This window comes from Phyllostomus discolor, chromosome 13 (genome assembly GCF_004126475.2).
Source record: "Phyllostomus discolor isolate MPI-MPIP mPhyDis1 chromosome 13, mPhyDis1.pri.v3, whole genome shotgun sequence".
NCBI lineage: Eukaryota > Metazoa > Chordata > Mammalia > Chiroptera > Phyllostomidae > Phyllostomus > Phyllostomus discolor.
Window position 1 is genome coordinate 69555178 of NC_040915.2, and position 24334 is coordinate 69579511.

General features: G+C 44.3%; 1 protein-coding gene across 6 annotated transcripts in view; it reads left to right on the plus strand.

The window, feature by feature from the left end:
* NTM (neurotrimin) overlaps positions 1-24334 on the plus strand; it is a 944650-nt gene that overhangs the window by 815796 nt on the left and 104520 nt on the right. For all 6 annotated transcript variants that reach the window (XM_028528357.2, XM_036014146.1, XM_028528354.2 and 3 more), the window contains one exon: positions 9266-9391. In XM_028528357.2, the coding sequence (XP_028384158.1) occupies positions 9266-9391 (126 nt within the window). The remainder of the gene's footprint in view (positions 1-9265; positions 9392-24334) is intronic.

A 24334-nucleotide genomic window follows, 5' to 3' on the forward strand; every position in this document is an offset into this window, starting at 1 on the left:
ACTCAACAATGGATGAAGAGATGCGTCTCAGCAATTTCTTGGCTGTTGCCGAATATGATGGAGCACTTATAGTTACAGGTTGGTTGCTGTGAAATTCAATTGACACTAATGTGCTCAGAAGCAGGAAAGCATGGAGTGAGGAGAGCCTGGTGTTTGCTTCATTCTCTTGTGTCTCTATCAGGAATGACTAAACCAGGTCAGGCAGCAGAGCTCATAAAAACTCCCTTCCACATCTCAGCTGATCCTGAAAGGAACACATTCCCAACTTCAGAACCAGTGGTTTATGACTAATCCCAAATAAACCTCTAGGTTTTCTCCCAGGGCTTTGTGATTTTCCAGCAAACATGAATGGTTTTAATATGGAGACAGAGAAAGACAGAGATGTAAGAAATGACAAAAGGGTTCTGGCAAAAGAAATAACAACCTGCCCGGGGCCATGTCACCGAGGAGTCCTCTGCACGGTCAGAATCTAATTTGGGATGCTGAATGTAATCTGACTTGTCCCTTCTGGGAACAGGCACATTGCTGGCAAAGGCAAGGGTCCCAGGCCCGGCCTGCACCCTGTGCCCTCACATACAAGTGCTATTGATCCCGGATCCCCTAGTGCATCCGAAGTGGTGGCTGGCATCCACGTGGGAGGCAGGGAAGGTGCATTCCTCTCAACCTTTAAACCAAAGCACCTCCAATGCACCTAGTGTCCGTGTTTCTCCTCATGCATCCCCTAATGTCCAGAGGTCTGCATTTTTAGTAACACTAATAAATCACATTTGAATAGTGCTACACATTTAACATATAATTTCTCACTTTTTTCTGATCCATGGAGCATTTAAGAAGCAAAATAGGTATTAATGGAATGAAAAGAATCTAAGTGAAATGATTTGCATGAGTTCATACATCTAGTAGTGACTGTTCGGTCTGAGCTTTACACCTTATCTTCTGATGGGTTATTTTTTATTTAAATCCTCACCTCAGGAAATGTTTTTACTAATTTTAGAGAGAGTGAAAAGTGGAGGGGAGACAGAGAGAGTGAGGCATCAATGTGAGAGAGAAACATTGATTGGTTGTCTCCTGTATGTGCCCCGACCAGGGATTGAACCTGCAACCTAGATCCCATGGTACTGGTTCTGCATTCTGTCACATAAATGCTTCTGTTGGAAAGAAGAAATAAGGAAAGAGAGAAGGAAGGCCAAGATGAAGAACAGAAGAAAGGAAGTACTACCTGATCAGTCATCACAGTCAAAACAAACCAAATAAGCCCCTTGTTCAGTGGACTCCACAGTGGGTTTCACTAATGGTTGCTCCTGTACAGAGACGGCCGGGAGTGCCCAGTTGCAGGAGGTGGCAGCCCAGTGCTGCCTCTGGGGAAGCTGTCCTGGAAGGCCCACTCTTGCCTCTCGCACACCAAGAGGAGGAGGAGCTGAGCGAGGGAGACTAGGCAGTGCTGGTGATGGATTAGGGTGGGGGAGAGATATTTAGACAAATGTGGGACGGTCCAAAGGATTTATTAATGATACCCCCGCCTATTCTTCTTGTAAAGAATTACACCATGTGCAATTAACAGAGAGAGCTCTCTTTCCTAATTGTACTGTGGGTGTAAAGAAGTTCACACAGAGTTTTAGAAGAGGATGCTTGTGAGGAACAGATCTGCAGGTGGCCAGATAGATCGGCCAGAACACTGTGTGGGGTCTGCATTCTGTAGACTTAACTCTGTTCAAGTGCCACCTTTGATACTTATCTGGGTAACCTGAAGCAAACCACTAGCATCTCAATAAGTCCTGGTTTCTTTATTTTTAAGTACGAATAATCATAGTACTGCTTCAGTGGTTTTTTTGTGAGATTAAACCGATCCATAGAGTCAAGTGTCTTGTCAAGTACCTACTGCACAACAGAGATTCATAATGTGTCAGTGCACGTATGTGTATTCATATGTGTGTGTGTGTGTGTGTGTACACACACACATATATATGTTTGATTTATCTTTTTATGTGTGCATCCATGATTCTGTGTGCATTTTTCTAACCCATATAATCCCTCATTAGAAAAACACTCTGTAACTCTGAGATTTTTAAGTAAATGTTCTTGAACAAGTTTTTTCACCACTCTAAATGTAAGAACTGCTTTTACAGAATGTGGGAAAGGGAATAAATAGGGTGACCAACACTTCCTCATCTGCCTGACACTTTTCTGGCTCCAACACTGAAAGACCCATGTTCTGGGAAACCCCTTAGTTCCAGGTAAACCAGGAGAGTTAGTCACTTTAGAAATAGCCCTGGCTGGTGTAGCTCAGTGGATTGAACACCGTCCTGTGGACCAAAAGGTTGCCAGTTTGATTCCCAGTCAGGGCACATGCCCGGATTGAGGGACAGGTCCCTGGTAGGGGGTGTGCAAGAGGAAACCACACATTGCTGTTTCTCACCCTCTCTTTCTCCTTCCCTTCCTCTCTCCCTAAAAATAAATAAATGAAATCTTTAAAAAAATTTTTAAGAAGACCTACTTAAAAAAGAAATATCTACTTATGGGGTTAATGCATAGGTAAAATAAAGTAAAGGCGATACATGTAAAACACCAGTTATACAGCAGCTATTTAACAAATGGTAACTGTCAACATTATTGTAGAGGCTGAGAGTCTTTGGAGGCTATTTAAAGGTCTTGAGCAAGTTTATTCATGTCAATTTATTTGCATTTCTGTACAGCCTTGTAAAAATACCCTCATTCATTCAAAAAATATTTGTTGAACACAAACTGCCAGACATCATGGTATGTGCTGAACACATCAACGCACAAGACAACCAATGACAATTATAATTTATTTGAGGGAACAGACAATTATGCAACAATCTAGTATGGGAAATTCTACTTTTGAAAAAGTGATCAGGAAAGGCTTCCCAGAGGAGCCAAGGTCTAAAGCATAAGACAGAACCAGCCAGGTGAGGAGCAGGAGGAAAGACAAGCAAAAAGGACCTGAGTCAGGGAATGGCTTGGGGCCTCAGGGGGCAAGGAGGCCAGTGGCACGTGAGAAAAAGGGAATGACATGGGCTGTATGTGGAGAGGGTCTTTGAAGCCAAAGAAGGAGTCTGTCTTGAGTCTCCATGGTGGATTTATCTCTTTGTTCAGTCTGGATGAGAGAAGGGAGGCTCTAGATCAAGCATAACTTTCATTGCCTGAATTCACACCTTAACAACTCACCTTTGCCCTTGTGTTCACCTTGGTCCACGGTGGCCAGTGTTAAAAGATGTATTAGAGCCCAAACCAACATCAGCTTAGCTGTGTCTTTAAGAGTTTTCTGATCCAGACTGAATGTGCAGCAGGCTGCTGACCTGGGCCCGAGTGTCCCTGCGTGAGATCTGGGCATCAGGACAGTTGAGGGTACTCCAGATGGGTTCTCAAATTCCGTGAAGACAAAGGCCCCAAGGCCATAGCAGTGAGGCGGCTCTTGCAGTGAAAACGGTACCAAGTGGCCACAGGCATCTCGGATCTCCACGACAGAGAGGGGATGGGAGGAGAAGTGCCGCTGGCAGCGCAGGAAGGCATCCGGGAGGCATAGATCTACGTGCTCGGTGCAGACAACCTGGTCCAAGCAGCTTATGTGCATTCTCGGCCCCACAGGACCGTGCAGTGCTTAATAAAGCATCTTAATTTGGATTTAATAGGGTATCTTCCACTGTGTGCTAAAAACAGCAAATTGCTGTTTATTAATGACATAATTATTAAAACTTAACACCTGGGCAGTGGAAATGAAACCAAGAGTAGAGAAGTTCCCTGTACTACTGTTTTAATAATTATGTTATTTAATTATTTACACATTTAAATTAAAATTCAATACAAGCCAGATTAAACCGTAGCATAGTGTATTCAATGGGAAACCGTATCCAGAGTGTGGCTCATCGGACTCCTGCCTTTCTTTCCAAATGTAACCTGACCACTCCTTGGTCCCCCTGTTTTGGTATGTGGGTGTTTTCTAGATTAGACCTCAGAGGTCCACAGAGACATCACCTGTGTGTCTGTGGAAACAAGCCAGTGGCCGTGTTTAAGGAACCATGAACTCCTAGCCGATCTCAGACCTCATCCCAGACCTGTCATGGCACAGCTCCCATGCTGACAGACTAGGCTGTCTGCCTGCATGCCTTCCTGTTATCAGCTCACCATAGCACATCTAAAACAGAACCAGGGCAGTCCAGCTGACGTGCTCCCCAAGAATAGTTCTCCTCACAACACCCAGGGATCTGCTACCTCAGCCACCCAGCTGCTCTGGAACAGAATGGTGCTCATCTGGGACTCCACATTCCTGGCCCCCATCCAGGCCACCAGCAAGTTCCAGCAGGTTGTCACGGCGTCGCTCTCAAATCCGTCCTTTCCTTCCCATCCTTACAGAGCCAACAATGCAACCCAGGCCTTGAACAGCACTCGTTTGGATTGACTTTTTCTGACTGCAGTTTCTGTCTGTTCTACTCATGCTGGTACATTGTTACCGGGTTATTTTACTTAAAGTACATTTAAAATACATAGAATTTTATCTTTTTTAATTTTAAATGCTTGCCATCACCTACAGGATAGAGTTAAAATCCAGGACCTAGCCTCTTAGGTTGCATAATCTGGCTCTTGTATATTCATTCTTTCTTGAGTCAGTTAAAGTTTATTGGTCATCCATCTGTGTTGAAAACACAGACATGTGTTTGCCAAGTACATACAGTGCAAAACTCACCTACTAAGTACTTTATATTTCTAGGAACTTCTCTGGGTATATTTTATAAACTTACTCCCTGCATTCTCAAAAAAACCCTCTAAGGTACATGCAACTAGCAATTCCATTGCATAGATGAAGAAGTAAAGTACAAAGAGGTCAAGTAAGTTAGCCAAGGTTACCCAGTTTGAAGAAAGTAGAGCCAGGGTCTCAACCACTATTCTCTATTGCCTTCTGTAACACAGACTTCATACCTTCATACTGCCATGGACTTCTGCCTTCCCTTCTATGCCCATGCAACTCTGCCTCTCCTGAAGCAGCTCCTCATTTTCTGCCTTGTAGACATCCTTGTTTCTCACTTGTAGACATCCAAAATAGACCCTCCGTCTGAGCTGAAGCCACTCTGACACTCCTACTTGTGATGACCCTCCCGCTATGAACTCAGAGAACTTAATTTTGTACCTTTCATTTAACATTCAATCACACACTATTTGGTGAAAAACATTTGCTTTGTTATTCAACTTTCTAGAATATTTATAGGCACTGCTTCCTTAAACAGATTATAAATTCATGAAGGTCCTATATTTGTTGCATATTTCTGCACACCATTCATATACTTAACCCAGAGTTGTGTATATAGTAGGTGTTCACTAAATGGTTACTGAATGACTTTGGGCCCAGCCTCCACTAACAGCTATTTTTATATTAATGATTATGCCTATGATTTTTGGCAAGGTCTTCTTTGCCTAGCATGTCTTTCTTCCTCTTCTTCCAGAATTAGCTCTTACTTATCATCTAGGGCTTAGCTTAGGAGTCACATACCCCAAAAGTCTGCGTGGCATCCACCTCCAGGCAGGCTCAGGTGTCTGTCTTCTGTATTACCTCAACACTTCATCTTTCTATGTCACAATACATTGAAGGGATATGCATGGTTCTGTGCTTCTGGACCTGTGTTTACGTTGCTGGACTGTGATTCCCTCAGGGACAAGGACTATGCCCTTTTCGGTGTTATGTTCTCAGTGCTTTGAACAATGTTGGTGTATGGAAGTAATCAATGGATATTGATGAATGAATGAGTAGATGAATGAATGAATGAAGGAGTGAGAGAGCAAATAAACAAAAACAAACAAAGCAATCCTAGTATATTTCTAACAGTCTGCATGATAAAAAGAGGTAAGATGAAGAATGCATCCACAGGAAAATATAAAAATATTAGAAACCCATTCTCGGTCAAAACTCCTTTATGACCATGGATTAGCTAAAACCACAGTGCATCCTTATTAATTCAAGTCAATTTTAAATACTGACAATGTGTTAGAAGATTCTAATTCCTTAATATCTTAGGCACTATGCCGCTTTAGTTCTGATAGCTGGCCAAATGCTCAGCTTTATGCTGTGAATGGTTGGTCTTTGAAACTTATCCAGGAGAAATTGTCCATGTTCAAGTTGCACTCACAGGTGGGATTAAAAGGACAGCAAGCATTTCACCAACTTCTACTGCATGAGTTGGACACTTTCCAGTTGTTAGAGGAGGGAGACAGATCTAGATGATTCTTCCAAGGATGAAGTGTGATGGTCTCATTTAATATACTTACTTTGCTGACAGCTCTGGCCCAGACCACCTTCTTGTCTACTTGGGGACTGTCCATTGTTCTCTAGTGCATGATTAGCAGATTAGCTATCATGTAAGAAGCCAGGAAAATGAACTCCCAGTAAGCCCTTCCAAAGCAAGAGCAATTCATTACCCGACCTGATTTCCACTTAAAATGTACTTTAAGCACACTTCCAACTACAAACCCTAAATCACCCTGTATTCACAAAGTCCATCATTTTTTATTTTATGGCAGGGCGTTGGTGTGACATAATCCCTTGCTGAGCATCTTGGAGAGCTTTACAGATCAATAAATTACTTACCTGCACAGCTGAAGCAACGTCTGCAAGGCCAACACAGTCGTTCTGCAGGCAGCCTGTCCTCCAGGAAGCGGGCATCACCGTGTGGGTGCCAGGGATGGGCAGGAGCAGGGCAGGGAAACGGGTGGACTGAACGACTGCTGGGTCACAAAGCAAATGCTCTAGTTAAAACTCTGCATAAAGTCCATCAAGTTTAAATGATTTTAGAGCTAAGAGAGTTTAGAAATTCAGATCCTTCAGACAGTCAGCAAATCTGGTGTTCTGTCAATAACTCATTAATTATTTTTCTGTCCTGGAAGAGGATGATCTAGCTTTTAAAATGATGTGGCCTTAAGTTGCAATATTATGCCCTAGAAGTCCTGGATCGTAGAGCCGAAGGCCACTCCTCCACCCTCACCACACTGATGCTTCATTGTTCATGTCCTACCAAATACCTGTGAGAGTGCAGGTAACACTGCCTCTCTATGTGAAGCTTGATGTAAATTTAAGTATGAATGATTAATTGATGCTTACTTTATGGAAGACACCCTATTCAGGCCAGTGGAAACGTCCTTAAAAGATGAATAAGACTCTTGCTCAGTATCTTATATTCAGATAATTCATAGCATAGAAGACAAGACAAATGTAACCTAGGAGAGTTCATTTTAAAAGCTTTGAAGAAAGCTATGGCCTTATAGAAGGTGTGGTAACACAGCCAGGCCTTGAACAATTCCAGTAGGTACAGATGGTTGGAGAGAAGAGTCTAAGTGATCAAAACCAGCATCAATGGCGTGAGGATAAGGAAGTAGTGGGGAGCCCATGCTTACTAATGAGTATTCCAGTTGTGTGTATGTGGAAGAGAATGGAAGAAAAGTTCAAGGAGAAAGAGGAAAAGGAACAAAGGCTACAGGAAGAAGGTGTCTGCATGATACTCCCTTTTTGTGAAGGAAACCCAATACAATTAGGAGTGAAAGATTAATCATTCAGGTAGAGGAAAGATGAGCACTGAAACTTCCAACCAATCTGAGTTTTGTGTGAAGGTTGCACTCTAGCCTTGCAACAGGGGATAAAGTTCCTGTTCATCTCACCTGGGGTTTCCAGCGGGCCGAGTGGCATTGTATGCTAGGTGGGTGATGTGCCCTGGAATTCCATGCTGCGGTGGCTCAGATGAGTGCTTGTTCAAGGAAAAAAAAACTAAGGTGAAGAAACTTAAGAGTTGGATGGAGGGGTCACTTAATTTGTGAAGAATTAATGAGTCAAATCCACTGTCAGTAGAACTGGAAGAGTGTGTGTTCATAATCCAGTTCTGAGGTAGTTCCAAACAAGTAGCAGGTTGGGAAGGTGGTTTCCTTGAACAACCGTTATAATTCCATCCTATAAATATCTGTTGCCCTTTTACTATGGATGTAAATATAAGTAAGTCATGGCTCAGGTCATCAAGAAGTTCATGGTCTAGTGGCACAGAGATGCTAAGCCAGTAACCATAACAGTGGAATGAGTGCCAAGAATCAGAGTTGGGGGGTTTGCCTAACAAATGACAGCCTTACTTTATAAACCAGTTGGCAGATAAATCAGTAGTCACACATGAACCAAATGTCACATTTGTTAGTTTTAAAGATCATACTGGAGAATTAGCCTTAGATGTATAGCAACAATTTGCTCCTAATTCTGAACCCCCAAATGAGACGGGGCACACAGGCACCACTAGCTGTGCAGTGGGCTGAGCCTGCCCTGGGAGATGTTACCTGTGAGGCATCAGGAGGAAACACACAGCAGAACGTAGCTTCCTAAGGGAGGTCTGGCTTCCAAGCTGAAGACGGAACACAGTGGGGTCCTGTCCCCAAATCTACCATTAAAATGAACCTCTCCCATCCTTGGCCGGATCTATTCAGGGGACAGAGAAACAGACCAAAGATATCTGGCTGACTGACTTTTTTTTTTTGGACTCACCATCAGGCCTGTGAGAATATGGATAAGAAGCAAAAGTCACTTAGACCTGTGCAGGAGGGAAGAGAGGAGTAGGGGTCAGAAAAGCTGCAACAAAGTGGAATTTGATTTGGACCAGAAAGTATGACCAAGAGTTTCTAGGAAGGACATAAGGACAATAGGCCCCAAATGCTTAATGACCAGAAAGGACATGGTGTATTGGGGATGATACATCGAGGATACAATGTATCATTGAGGAGGAAATGGTGGGGATATCAATGGAAACATAAGTTGATGCTTGATTCTGAAATGTGAGCTGTGCTAGGATAAAACGTGGATGTTATCGGGTGGGCAGTAAGGAACAGTTGGAGGTGTTTAGGCAGAGATGTGATATTATCAGAACTGCATTACAGCAAGACAACTCTGAATGCAGTGTGCAGAATGACTTGTGAGTACGTGTCAGGGGGTTGGTGGGGAGTGTGCAGACAGGAGGAGGGTGGAGGTGAGAAGCACAGTTATTGCAGTATTGCATTGGAATCAGTTCCCTCCCACACTTCCTGACTTTGGGTTTAAATAGGAAGAAATAGAAGCTAAATTCAAGGTAAGATGCTTCTTTTGTGTTTAAGATAATTCCTCTAATTTCTCATCATTTATTTCTATAACCCCTGTACTTCAGTCCCTGGGCAATTCTGCCAACTATCATTTTAAGACAACAAAGAAATGCTTCACAGGATATTTATTTTCCTCCTACTGTTTTTGTCTTCACAGTATCTCCCAAAATTGTAGAGATTTCTTCAGATATCTCCATTAATGAAGGGAACAATATCAGCCTCACCTGCATAGCAACGGGAAGACCAGAGCCTACGGTTACCTGGAGACACATCTCTCCCAAAGGTAAGAGAGCAGTTTGGTGTGGTGTGTTGTGAAAGGATTGGGGAGAATTGCTGGCCATGACTAGGAGGCTATGGTGCTGGCAGCTTCATCCAGGGATCCTTCGTTTTTGGTAGCCTGGTGACAATGCTTGTAGCTCTGCAGAAAACTTTGGTGTTCTCTGAAAGACAGGCACGTCCTCTAAGGTTTCAGCAGTCACACTCAAGGCTCTCTCTAGTCCCTGGGAAATGAATCCCAGGTGCTGGTGGATGTGATGGTGGTAAGATGTTCTGGGAGAATTTCACTGGCCATATCTGATGTTGGGGCAATTACCTTTGGTGGCCCTGTTCAGCTGGTTGCTTTAAGTGATGGAAAACACAAACACAAAATGATAAGTGAGAGCTTTAAATGACCACATTCCCGAATGGAAAATTTCCAAATCTGTGCTTCTTCAGCATTGCCCAATATGGGGTCTCTGCTGCATCAGTTGTTTTGTAACTTTGTTGTTGTTTTACTGTGATTAACCCTGGATAACTACATTGAAATTTTTACTTTGTCTTAATGTTTAGATGTGCTATACACCAGCCTAAGTGTTGTTTTGTGCTTCAATCCTTCCATGGATTGAATATTAAACTTTTAGAATTTAAGGTAGATGCCATTTATCATTAAGCTCACTTTTGTTCATGTTGCATTAAATTATTTTATTTGTTCTTCAATATATATTGCTTGCTGTAGTCAGGCACTCTTCTAAGCCCTGAGAGTATAGCAATGAACCAAAGCATACAAGTTCCTGCTCTCATAAGCTCACATTCTCATAAGAAAAATGACCAAAACACTGAGTATGTAATATAACAGGTGGTGATAAGAATGAGAACATGGAGCAGTATACATTGACAGAAGGAAAAGAGATTTGGTCAGGGAAGGCCTTTGAGAAGGTGACACTGGAGCAGAGACATGAAGAAAGATCCTTAATTTGTTGCTTATTACCAGCTAATGTATACATATGGATGTATGCATGAAGATATGTGTACTGCTGAGTAGTAAATGTTTAAGGATTTTTAAAAGAATTGTAGTGATAGTTATTTGCTAGGTGTTGCAGGTTGGGTCCCCCAAAAGCTGACCCTATAAGGTGATTTCCATGCAAGAAGTTCATCCAAGATGCTCCTGGAACCAGCCCCTGTGGGAGTAAAGAGAAGGGAGAAGGGTTAAGCAGTTGGAGAAGTTGAGCTGCATTGCCCAAGTCAAGTGGAATCTCTCATCAGCTGACCTTATGGGGAATTCTGAAGCTAAGGTGACCCTTCAGAAATGTTCTTTCTTTGAGGTGAGGGGACTGGCCTTTTATACCAGCCCAACAGAAAGTCACTACATGCGGGCTGCCTGCAGAAAGGCGGTGACCTTGGGCCAGGCATGTCTCTTCGCAGGAGACAGTCCCTGTAACTAAGCTCTGTCCACCGGCAGCGTGTTCCCCTCTGGGGCAGACATCCTCTATTCCTGATGTGGCAACGCGTCACTGTGGCCGCTGTACTTGGACATTTTAAAATGCCAGTTTGGGCTCTGAGTGGGCCCCAAATACCAAATTCTTTCTTTTAAACATTGACAATTTGCCCTGATAGAGGTCCTCAGGGAGAACCTGATATTTTCAGTGTTTGGCCTGAATTCCTGGGAGCGTTCTCATGCCATCATTCCTGATGCCACCACTATGAGCAAAAGGATCAGAGAGCCACTTATGTCTGTGCCAGTCTCTTGATTTAAAATGACCGTAAGTGTGGACTGGCCCAAAATCTGGCAGGAAGGAGGCTTCAGGTGTGCATGAGATCACTAATGGTGGAATATGGTCCTGGGAGGCATCTGAAGGAGGGGCTGTGCAAGGGGACAGACTTTCTAAGACATCCGTGCACACCCTCCATCACTGCTCAGCGCTGAGTCTCCAGTGCTACTGGATGCCAGGGTGGTCTGTGCCTCTAGAATCTGCAGACACCCATGCTCCCAGGGGGACTTGCTCTGCCTTAGGAAGACAGGCCCTGCGCCCCTCCCTCTTGCAGGTCTGCCTCTGTCTCCTGTCGGAGGTCTCTTCTCATCTCCTCCTGTAGCCCTTCAGCTCTTTGTCCTTTTCTGGGTGTTTTCCTTTTTGCCCTTCTCCTCCAGGTACCTTCTCCCTTTGTCTTGCCCTGGTATGCTTTTTCCTTTTGTTCTTTGCTTTCCCTTTCTGCCATAGCCTCCTAAATGTTTCCACTTTAATTTCATTTTTTTCCACATTTTTTTCCTCCCCTCCTCTTCTTCACATGATCCCTTTTGTCTTCCCTCTGACACCACAGCCGTCTCCATTCACGTCAAGTTCACACTGTTGTGCCTCAGGCTCCTCCTCCCATTTTTGGAGACATCAAGCAGATTCATTTTCCCAGGGGACTTGACCTGAGTCTGGGCCAGATGCTTCCATTTTACTGAAGGTTTTTTTTTTCTTAGCTGCTATGGAAACAGAAGATGGATCAAGGGGAGAGGAGCAGGATAATCAGAATCTACCTGTGGATCAGTGTAACTGAGATGAGCAATTTTTCCAGATCCCTGGCCCAGATTCACTCTCCTGTATTCAAACTGATAAGACGTGCCAAGCAGTAACTAATCACCCGAGGACTCACCAGCTAACTGTTTTCCCAGTGACTGATTATCCGGAGATCAGAGATGTCATTGGGCTGCTGCCAAATCTGAACTGTAGCTGGAGACCCTTAGCAGTCAGACCTTCATCTTTCCCCACTAAGTATTTCCAAAGGATGCTTATTTTAAACAAGTTAGGACAGGTTTGAGGCTCCTTGGAGAACAAGATACGCTGCACCTTAGCAAGGGCTCCAAAGGGAGGGAGCTGCTGCCGTCCTTTGTCCCATCCTGTGTGGGTAGATCATGTCTCAATCAAGACCATTCTCAAGCACACACCCATGAAATTCCTGAAGAGAAAGCTGATCGAGCCTAAGCACCTTTGGTGACTCTGATGGTTTCATTGCATTTTCTCTCTGCAGACTAATCTGTCTGTTCCATATATATCTGAATAATCCTAGTTTCCTCCATCATAACTCATATGTTGCAAGTTGCAATAAGCTAAACCACTTTAGAATATGCACTTCCAGTCCCACACTTTCATGTGGAAGAAGGAATAGGAATGCAGAAATGTTAGTCACTATTTTATTAGTAGTAGCTCATGCATTTCAACATACAGGAGCCAGGAGTGACTGTCAGGTAGGAGGAGGCTTACCTTAAGGTGGTCTGTCTAGCACATTACATGAGATAGAAAAAATGTCAGTTGTCCATATCCAAGATGAAGAGAGAGACGAGGCCTCCTAAGCTACCCCTCTGCATTGCTATTGATCCTGAGAAGTCATTTCCCACCTTTTATTACAGGTAGCACGATTGTTTTCATTTCCCCACATGAAGTTACTACTCCTAGGAGTTTCAGGAGAAAGTTCATTAGCTCTGTAAAGATCGCCACCTTCATGTGCACTCCTGGAACATACAGGTGCTGCTTGCACCTGCTTGGGCCTCGGTCTTCTAAAGGAAACACCCCCATGTTGCTGCCTTTCACGCCGTCCTGCTCTGCGTGGGTATGTTTCCTGCCCTTTGTCAAGTTCTGAGTAAGCGCTAGCATACTTCTCCAAGGGCCAAAGTGCCATCAGTGCGCCCACATTCTGCTTTAGACACATTTGCCATTCCTGACTGCATTTTGTATTCTGTGCCTTGTATGTTGTCCTCTTCTAAGGATACAAGGATTTACTCTAACAAAGCCCTTACGCTCTAGTGGTTCTATCTCCAAAAGAATACCCTGTGTGTTCTTGATTCCTCCGGGTCTTCCCTACATAAACAGAAATACTATCTCTTTAAATGTATCCAAAGGATGGTTTTTAGGACCTCGCTCTTCATAGAAAAGTATTCTCACACCCAATTTTTCTGTGTCCAGTTTCTGCTGGATTGTAAGTTCTTCAAAGAGAAGGCTGAGATTTCTATGTTGCCACATTCCTGGGAGCCAAACATAAAACTCAGGTGAACACATGAATCCAGCCATTGATATGTGGGTTCCACGACACCGTGGAATCAGGGGTAACTGAGTTTCATGATGCAGCTCCCCTCTTGGGTGCCCCTACCTCCCTCTTTCTCCTGTCAAATGAAACACAGAAAATAAAAAGCTCATGAAGGCTACTGAAAGAGCACCTTGTGCCCAGATGTTGGTTCGGGCTCAGTCAGGTCTGGTGAGCTCTTTACAAACATGCTCTGATCTCTAATTCATGAGTTTTTTTGAGACCAGGGCCCGCATTCATTCATCTTTGATTCTTCACCTCCTAGCATAATGTTCAACACCTAGAAAACATTCAAGAGATACTTGTTGATTCAGTGAGCAAGCACTTATTTGTGCCAGTGCCCCAAAGGGCCATACCCATTCACCCAGTTCAAAGACTTCATCCTGATTCATGAGGAATTCTCCTCCACTTTGATGTTGCTGTTGGGATCTGGTGTGTTTCCTGCTTCAACTCTGTTGGTGAGTCTTCAGGACATTTTCTCTGGTCTTCGAAGGATCTTCAAGGCTTTCCTGAACTTCCCCCAGTGGGAAACCTGCCGTGGCAGGGCTTGACCTCTCCTGCAAGGAGAGGCTCCTTTTTGAGTTCTCTTTTGCAAAAGTAGAGCAGGCTCACAAGTGACTTTGAAGGTGGGTCTTCAGTGAACACACTTCTGCCCTCATCGCTGCCTCTCTGTGATCACACTCCTGATGTGTGTGTTTCTCTGGCGTGTTCTTTATCTGGTCTTTCTGAGGCACTTGAGCCTTTGGGTGTTTTACTGTTCCCAACCGGACCTGTGCCTAAACCCTCCACGGCTCCCAAGAGTTGTGTGAAACCACCCTGGATGTCACCAGGGAGAGTTAGTTCAACTGTATATGTGAAGTTTCTGGTGCCCATGGGTTAAAAAAAATACAAAGAAAGAAATCAGTACAAAAAAGAGAGGTAGTCACATTTTAAATGTGTCTTCCCACTCCCCACAGTGTGTGCATTGAGGTGGAACAGAGATGTGTGGATTGGTTTCCCCCAGGACCTTGCAAAGACCCTGGGAGCCACAGTGCGCAGTGGGCACCTCCGCACACCATCCCGACCCACACGTGCAGTACTAAGCAAAGGTCCTCAGCAGCCAGACCTCTTTCCTTTCCCCTCAGTTCTTCTGCTATACTGAAGGGGCCCAGTGGGCAGTTGGTTGTCCCAGCCTTTGTTTTTCTGAGTTTTCAAAGACACCAAGTTGGCGAGGACAGCGTGACCCTTGGATGGAGGCTCTCCTCCTGGCCCATGCCCTGAGCCCTCTCCCGGCCCTGCCACACTCCCACCTATTTTCCCATTTGTCACACTGACAGGCCTTCCTCCCCAGCCAGGCAGGACACTGAAGCACTAATTGGCACTGGAGGTATCACAGCTTGAGTTCAACCAGAGCTGGCAGGCTCCATGACTCCGGTGACAGCTCTGTGAAAAAGTGTCAGGAGCAGAGCTCTGGCGTGCCACTGGCTGACGGCAGCACCCTGGCACTAATGAGCAGCCTGTCAGCACCAGCACTGGGGGCCCCGTGTGGCACGGGGATTATTAGGACAGCAGATGAGAAAAATTTCTCCAGCAGAAAGAGCTGGGGAAGGGAGGGAAGGAGCACAAAGTAGAGCCGATAGTATCCCCTTACACACGGAGGGTAGCCACCCAGCGGGAAAGGACTGGTAGAAAAAAGGAAAGAAAAAGATTTTTATAGAAGATCTCTATCCATGCCAACTCTGGACAACTCTTGGAATCTCACTGTGGTTGGATTGCCCTGCAATTAATCGATGCAGGCTATAAATCTTTACTGCAGTAAGCTGAGTGGGGACTCAATGACTAAATTAACTCTCCAGTCAGGGCCACTGTGTTGTGAAACATGAACATTATTCCTAAGTTCTCAGGCAACAGGACCTAAGGGAGAAAGGAAGGCTTGGGACCTGGGTCTCTGCCATTTGTCAGGGGAGGTCCCCCATTCCGGGCACCTGCTTAGCTGCCAGCTGCCTGTCTTCTGCTGGAAAACAGCATCCAGGAGAGGCAAATGACAGAAGGAGCTTTCTCCTGTCACTTCATCCTAGATGTGGGCACCGGGAGCAGCCAGTGTGTCAGCTCTATTCATCTACTTGCTTCCTGAGGGCAGGTGTGAGTTTTCCAGCCTGTTCGTTCTCCTGCGTCAGGCTCAGGACTGGGCAGGTCTGGCCCTTGGTTGAGGCTTTGGCTACCTGCAATGACTCTGCTTCCAGGGATGGAGGCTGCCTGAGAGAAGACAGTGGCCTGTCTGTAAGAGATGGGATCTGAAGGCAGGTCCAGCCAAATTTGAATTTCCTTCCATTGCTCACCAGTGGGGTCATCCTGAGGCAGTTACAACCCTCTCTGTAAATGTACTTCTTTAGCACTGCTGTTCTTGTTTCTTGGCGTGACAAGTAGAGTTTTAATGAATTGGTCTGGGTCCCTGATTGCCTCACACACTACAGTCACACCAACAACTTGACCTTCATCCTGTACTCAGCACCCTCACCTTGTACCTGCTCTTGCATTCCCCCTGGAGCATTGTCCTGCATGCACCTTTCGGATAAAGTTCTGCTTTTGTTTTAAGACCATGCTCGAAGGCTTTAGTGGGGAAGCTCCTGATGATGACCTTCCTCAGGCAGAGTGAGTTGCCCTTTTCTTTAGGTCCCACACCACTTTGCACACATCTGTAACGTCAGGCCTCCCTGTTGTCCCAGGGATCAGGGAGGCAGGGCTAGTCCTGTGTGGTTGGATTGCTTCCCTGTGCAGAGTACAGCGCTGGACCCCAGTCGTGATTGTTGAAAAAGAAGTATGCAATCTGTAGATGCAGCATTTTCCTTTCCTTTTGAAAATTAATTTGTTCTGGTCCATAATTTAAAACAAAATCAATTTTAATGAGTAAAGGGTAAGACATGGGAGCTTCATCTCCTCACCTCCTCCATTCACCTCCTCCATTCTCCACTGTGGACCATTTGTTTCCCAAATCATCAAAAGAATTCTCAAGAAAAAGCTCCTCTCTCACTTTACCCTCTGATATGCCCCTAGGACCAAGCCTTAGACTCTTCACCTGCAAATAATGCCTTTCCCACCTGAATGTGGTGAGAATTCAACACATTTGCTCTCCAGTGCAAAGCGCTGGGCCCCTAAGGATGCACAGTAGGTGCCGAACACTGTTAGCTCCCATAGCCTTGGCCAGCGCCTTCCTCTCCACTCCCGTTCATGGCACAAGAACAAATGGGGAGGAAATTATTATTTGTTTATCCAAAAAATGTTGAATTCTTACAAAAGCCCAAGGTCGGTCAATTGTCAGAATGGATAGATAGTTCAAAGGTGCTTAATCAGCACCTTCCTGAGCCCCATCGTTTTTTAATTAATGAAGGTGCTTGATAAGAATTCCCAGAGTACCCCAAGTGGCTTCCCCAGGAGGGCCAAGTGATTGCCATTGCAAGAAGACATTATAGTGGTCGCTGATGGTAGGAGAGAAAAAACAATGGCATCATAATGGAAAGTGGGGGATCCCCTGTCCAGAGCAGCAGCAAAGGTACTGTCTGGGACTGGGGGCCCAACCTCCCCAGGGAAAGCAATTTGTTATGATAAAGATAAACCTGTGGTGCAACCTCGAGCATGGGGCAGAGCGATCCAGAAGCTATTTAAGCCAGTGATTTAAGCACGGACATGCGGACCAAGGTGGGAAAGAAGAAAGCAAAGGAAGACATTTGCAGATCACTCTTTAACTTCATAATTCTCTTTAACTATAAAATTATAGCTAGATAGATACAGTTAGGGTGAAATTTGCCAATGTCAATAAGGGTTTTTGTAAGTTTAATATTTATGTTCTGGTTTAAAGCAATATTATAGCTGTGAAACTCCTTACTTCAAAGAAGAGAAAAATCATAAAAAGACTAGTGGGGAAATTAATGAGTTCAATGTGCTCGAATTGAGAACATATGAAATCAAGCCTCAGTCTAGAAACCAAGGGCAGGAGTGCATACCACAGACACTGTTTGTGGTTTTCCCCAATTATTTAAAAGCCCTTGAAAAATGTTGTAGAATCAGACAGCTGCTGAAATCAGACATTGCTAACAGCATCTTCCCCCACACTCCCCCGAGTCTTCGGCTATTTATGCTGGTACTTGGCGACTGTTACCATGCAGAACTGTTTTGATGGAACAAAAAAGGAAACAAAAAAGCACGGAGATTGTGTCATCTTCCCTACAGATGCTCACCAGCCCTGGCCCAGTAAGATGCAAAGGCTCATTAAAATGGCAGTCCCGCCAAGCCCAGAGACCCCATCTTGGGGGGTCCCCATGACAGACGGCGTCACCACCCACCACAACCACAGCAACCTGCCCCCCACAGCACCCCTATGGAGCAAGGAAAGGCTGGGGGAGTTCCATGTTTAGCATCTACCATAACTGCCACGTGATCTAGGAGAAAGCTTCCATTCAAAATATCCTTGTCATAGGACTTCAGTGTGTCGGTCTGACTATGTACCTACTTTTGGATCCTGAACCTTGTCATGACCTGTGAGGACTGCTTCTTCCTTAGAGTCTAAATTATAACCAAAGTCTTTATCATCCCCAAAGAGCAATAACTAATAATTTTTAAGTGCTAAGAAATGTGCTGGGCGTTCTTCTGAACATTTCCATGCAGGAATGTGTAGGTTTTGCATTCATGATCAGGTCCTGTGATTACCCTGCTCTGCCAATGAGGGAGTGAGGTTTAGAGACTCTGGGCTAATGGGCCAAGGTTACAGGGAGCTCCCCTGCCAGCAGTCCCCCCGCAGACAGCATCTCCAGTGGGTATGTGCCTAGCCTCTGTGCTATTAGCAATTTCTCAGAGGGTGATCCCCGGACCAGCAGCCTCACCTTCTCTAGATCTGAGACCCAGTGTGGGGCCTGGAAACCTGCATTTTAACAAGTTCCCCAGGATATAGTGATGCACTCTCAAGTTTAAGAATTTTTGCTGTGTAGTATTTGCTATGCGCCAGGCACTCTGCTTTATATACGCGATATCACAGAGTTTTTACAAGCACCCTAAAAAGTAGGCATTATGTTAGCAATAAAGAAATGGAGGTTTGAGGGGACAATTTTCCCACAAATGTTAAATAGCCAAGGCAAAGTTTAAATCCAAGTTATTTTTACTCCAAGATTCATTTTATTAATGTGCGTTGATTTCCTGCCTGATTTCTAACCCATTGCTTCTTCTATATCAGCGATGTTCAACCAGTGTGCTGCAAGAATTTTTGAAACATGCACTGTCTGACTGTTTAGTCAGGGGCACTGACCTCTTTCCCTTAGATCGTCACATAAAAAAAATGACAATAGCCAACACAACAAAAGCCACCCAGTGTGAAAGAATTAAAATTACACCTATTTTTGTCAGATCAGAAAAAAATACGTGTGTGTGTGTGTGTGTGGCAGTATTTTAGGATTTAGTTTATGTGTACTATGAGGTAAAAGAGGTTGAAAATTGCTGTTCCAGATCTTGGGGATGGGCTGTTCTCTGGGTCAGACCTCCTGCCAGACTAGGGCCTTGGGTCATCCTGTTCTCCATAGTATTCTTGCAAATCCAGTCGCACTCTTGTCCAGGTGATGGACACCAGGTTGGGCATTTCCCCACCCCAATAATCTCAGGCTCCTTTCAGTGGATCTTTACGTGAATATCTCTGCATAAAGGACAAAGCCCCAGCATGGAGGGCTGACCTCTCCTGGTTCTCAGGTGAGTTCTCTTCTTCCCACTGAGCCTGCCTTTTTAGTTTCGTGCTCTCTGCCCTGGCCCCCTCCACTTTGACCATGGCTCCCAGCAGTGATACAGCTGCTCTCTGACTTGATTTATTTTTTCCTCATGTTAAATACTATCATTCCCTCATACAACTGCTTTTATTGTTATTATTAGGTTGCTTTACACTTTAACAGCTTTAGATATGGAAAGAAATTGCTGGATTTCAGGGTATGGTTTTCATGATCAGACTCCATTCAGTTTCCCTACATATCCTTGTGGTATTTGGCATACTTTGTATTCCTCGTGTTGTAAAATGCTTCTGCCAATGGAGCCAGGGCAGTTGGAAAGGAATGAACATAATAACAGTCTGGTTCTTCTACAGTCAAGGTTCCAGCTCTCTCCTTGGCTAGGCTGCACAGGTCCTCCAAATACTACTTACTGCACAGCCAGCCTGTTCATTGCCTTGACATTGGGGGTCAGGGAGGTGTGGCCTTTCCCTTCCCAGGAAGGTCATGTTAGCCTCTTACTTCTCTCCAATAGAGACCAAGTCCTCTCTGCTCACTCCTTCCCTAGCCCCAGGAAGCAAATTCCTCTCCCCTCTTCTAACAGAGTTAAAATGAATGACTTTGGACTTTACCAGTCCTCTGTAATAGATTCAGGACTCCTCCTGTTTAACTGATCTGCAGCCCAGGAGGCCTTGTGTTCCTTCTCTCATTCCCTGCATCACTGCTTTGCCCTTTATGGAATGGTTCACTGGGGTCACTGTGGTGGAAGCTATTTGGCCAGTCATCTACACGATAGAGTAAGACAAATGGCTTTCTCCCTCTATTGATTTATTTATTCCATCACATACCGTCCCAGAAAAGGATTTAAGCAGAGAAGGTGACATGAATTTTTCCCCCAGGAGAACTGGGCAAAACCGTTTTAATTCTTCATACATTGATTCATTTATTTACTTGATAATCATTATGGAGTACCTACTGCTAGGCACTGACCCAGACATTGGAGATACATGAATGGACAAAGCAGCAAAGCCCCTGGCACCATGGAGCTTATGTTCTAGCAGGAGAAACAGAAAACAAGCCTGTTGATAATTAAACCTTATAATGTGTTGTATGGTATATGTCGTGGAAAAATAATTATGATAAGGAGATTTATGTAATACCTGCCCTCCTCTCGATAGACTGTAAACTTTATGAGGGCAAGGAGCATGCTGCACTGTGTATACCTATGCTTAGCATGGTGCCTATCAATTTGAAGGCATTCAGTACATTTGTTTAATAAATGAGTGAATAAAGTAATCATGGCATTATCGTGTGAGAAGTTGAATAAGAACGCAGGTAAGTTACAATGTTCAAATCAGAAATTTTCGTCCCTTAATTGGTGGTTTCAGGTTCCAGAGAGTGACATGTTGAGAGGTTGCCTGTGACTGAGACAGAGAAGAAGATCCATGGAGAAAAGGGACCAGGTAGTGGATAGTGCAGGTGTCTGACATCATCAATGGGAACATTGAAATTGCCCCAGCTAATGACTGAGGTTAGGGATGTGTAAGGCTAGAAGGCAAGCCTGAAAGCCCTCGAAGAATTAAGAGGGGTTCAGCACATCAGTCATTGTCCACATTGCCAGAGGGCAACAACTGGAAGGAGCAAGGGTTTTCAATTACAATGTGAGAGAGAAATGGTTTCCAAGTGATCTTGGGTAATGAGGAGGAAGACTACTACCCCAACCTCAGTGCCAAATAAAACAGCCTGGCAATTTCTTGAGAGAGCCACCGAGGAAGATCAGACTGTAGAAACAGCTAAGTTTAATTAATAAGGGCAGTTCAGGGAATGCTCTATGTAGAGGCTTCTGGTCTAGGGGGCCATTGTGCTTAGGTAGTAAGTGTTTCAGGGAGCACAGAGATCAGACCTGGAAGGTGGGGAGAAGTGAGGAATGAAGGTGCTGCATGTCACTGATGATGGACAGAGAGGGTCACACTTTTCGTGGTCAGCCGGCAGCAAGGGGCACAAGGTATGTTGGATTTAGTCCCTTTGTCCTGATGGAAGACAGTGAAGTCACCTCTCACATGTTTCAGCTGCAGCCTGTATCCAAGTGAAGGGATGGGAACCCCTTTTCTTCTGAGCCTGAAAGGTGGGGGTGGGGGGGTGACAGTAGGTAGCTGTTAGCAAGGTCAAGCCTTCTTGTGATCCAAAGCCTGACCTTTAGGAAGCCATTAAAGGGTCAACATCAGGATTGTGAGTTAGCAGGAGTGGAGAACAAGAGATGGGACATAGAGATATGCAGAAGGCCAAATTGCCAGAACTGGCTGATGGGTTTAATGTGGGTTAGGGTGGGGCTAAGCTGAGAAGGAGTTCCACATTTCTGGTTTGGCTTCCATTATTGCCTGTTTTGGGGCAGTAAGTGTTATTCATCTGACTCCTCGCCCATGTGTTTATTAGAAAATAGATAGAACATTAGGAACTAGCTGGAGTCTGATTTATTTCTAGCTGTTGGACCATGTGGGTTAGCTCTCCTTTCTCCAAAAATGATCGCAGCAACCCAGCCTTATTTATTTATTTTTTAGAGAACCAGGATTTATTAGAATGAACAGAAATGATGGAGTACAACAGAGGTATGATAAATAGGCAGAATGAATCATCTTTTATTCAATGGATATGTATTGAGTTCCTAAAACACGACAGTGCACATTGTGATGCTGCAGACTGTGCTGTGAACACAGCATTCAAAGTCTCTGTCCTGCAGGAGCACGGTGTGGAAGCATTGGTGATATCTGACAAATTAATATGCAACCTCATGTCAGGGGAAGACAGTATTGTGGAGAAAAATAAAACAGAAATGGAGTAAAGAACAATAGATGGTGCTACTTTAGAGTGCTGAGAGAAAGCCTGAGCAGAGACCTAGAGACCTGAGTGAAAAACAGACTGTGAATGGGACCTATGAAGAAAGGCTATTCCACACAGAGGCATCTATAAGCACCCAGGCCAGGCACTGGGAATATCTTTATGCAAATGAAGAGCACCAAGAATGTTCATGCAGAGACAGGTGACAAAAGATGCTGTAAAGAGAGCCAAGAGTCAGATGATGTAATGCCATGAAAACCACATTAAAAACTTTGGAATTTGTTTCGATTGAAAAAGCTGGCAAGTTTTAAAGAGGAGAGTGGAATAATTTAATATATTTTTATGAAGGGTCATTTTATCTGCTTGAAGGGAAAGACAGGGGTCAAGGGGGGTGTAAGGGCAACAACGAGAATACCAGTTGGGGTACAGTAGCTGTAATCAATCCATCAGGAAGTGCTGCTGACGTGGGCCAGAGTGGTGAGGTTGAAGATGGCAAGACCTTGTTTAAGGTCTGAACCTTAGAATATAGTCTGAGATTAAAGCTGAGATTTGCTGGTTGAGTGTGTGAGGCTGTAAGAAAAAATTAGGAATCCCAAGTGATGCATAGATATGTGGCCTGTGCCACTGGTGACTAGTGTCATTGTTTCCTACTAAGAAGAACCCCACGAGGGCAAGCTTGTGGGTAAAATAAAGAGCTTGGTGCTTTAGAAATATGAGTGGAAATTTTGAGTAGATACCTGGCTATGCAAGGGTACAGGGGTTAGAAAAAATAAAGCTAGGGGTCACCAGCATTCACATGGTGTTTAGAGCCATGAAGCTGGCCATTGCCACCTACAGGCTGAAGGTAGATGAGTGGTCTGTGGGTTACTCCTTTGGGCATTCCAACATGTAGGTGTCAAAAGGAGAGACTGATAAGTTCCCGAGTATCCATCCAAAATATTTCTCCTCAGAATCCTAACAAATTCCTTCTAATGGCCACCACCTCCTTAGAGGCATTTTTTTTTTCTCAGACAGGGGAAAAAAAAAACAACTATAAAAACAAACCTTAATTGATAGGGCACACTGTGGAGTATGGAAGGATGGGAGAGAACTGGTTTCATTCCTCTCTGCATCTCTGTTGCTAACCAGACCCCAGCACTCTTAGCAATTCAGTGCAACTTAGTGTGACCATAGTGTTTTCTTCGGCATCCTTTTGCTTCCTCTGGCTTTGCAGCCAAGTGTCCACATTGACCAGTCCCTGCTCTGCTCTTGAATGGTCACGTTTCTCTGTGTGTTGATGTTTTCTCTCTTCATCATAGCACTTTCCTAGACCTCTTGATTTTGGTCACTTAGGTGTTGTCATGGCAATGACATCCTCAGCAGAGTGGTGCTATTCATGTTGTCATGGTTATGAGGACCTCTTGATGAGAGCCCCACTTCATTGTCATCATGCTGGCAGCTGTAAGAAGCCTGTGGATCTCTTGGCAAGCCTACATTTTTAGGCTAGAAGCTAGTGGGTTTGCCCCTGAAAATGCAAGAGGCAGTAATTAGAAATGTAGTTTAGATTTTATATATGAAGAAAATGAATAAAGAAGACTTTAGAATGAGGAATGACCATCACCAGGATACCATCATCATCATCATCATCATCATCATCATAGCTAATATTTTTATTATAGGATGACTATGTTCCAGGCACTCTTTTAGGTGTTTTACATGAATGAACTCTTTAATTTTCTTGAGAACCTCATAATGTAGGTGTTATGACTGTTCTTTTATAGATGAACAGATTGAGTCACAGAGAGCTCACTTAAGTAACTTGCTAACACATGAGATGGCCCAGACTTATCCAGGCATTTGGGTTGCAGAGCACCCACTCTGACCCCATTACTCTGCTGTTTCTTATTATCCTGTTTTATTACTGATAGCAAAAACCAAGCTGTTATCAGCTGATAACTCAGATCATCATTTTCTTTTTTTTCTAGGATTCAAATAGTGTATATTTTTGCACCACTTTTAAGTTTTGAAATAGTTTCATATTTTAATGTGATTCTCTAACAACTGTATGAGGTTAGAACTGCTATTAAGCTGATGTTACAGATGAGAAACCCAAGCTTGGAGAGTCTGTGACTTCCCAGGAAACCTGACTACTAAACTGTGTGTCAGACCAGACCCAAACACATGATGATCTATTGATTCAGAATCCAGTGGGTTTTTTGAATGCCCTATTGCATATCATAGCATATCATATAGCCCCAAATTCAGCTGTGGGGAGGAGGACAGTGGACAGAACATCTGAGGTGAGTTGTTGCCAGTAGTCAATGCTATCAGCGATAGAAGATATAAGTGGCAGGACTCGGCATGCCATTCAAATA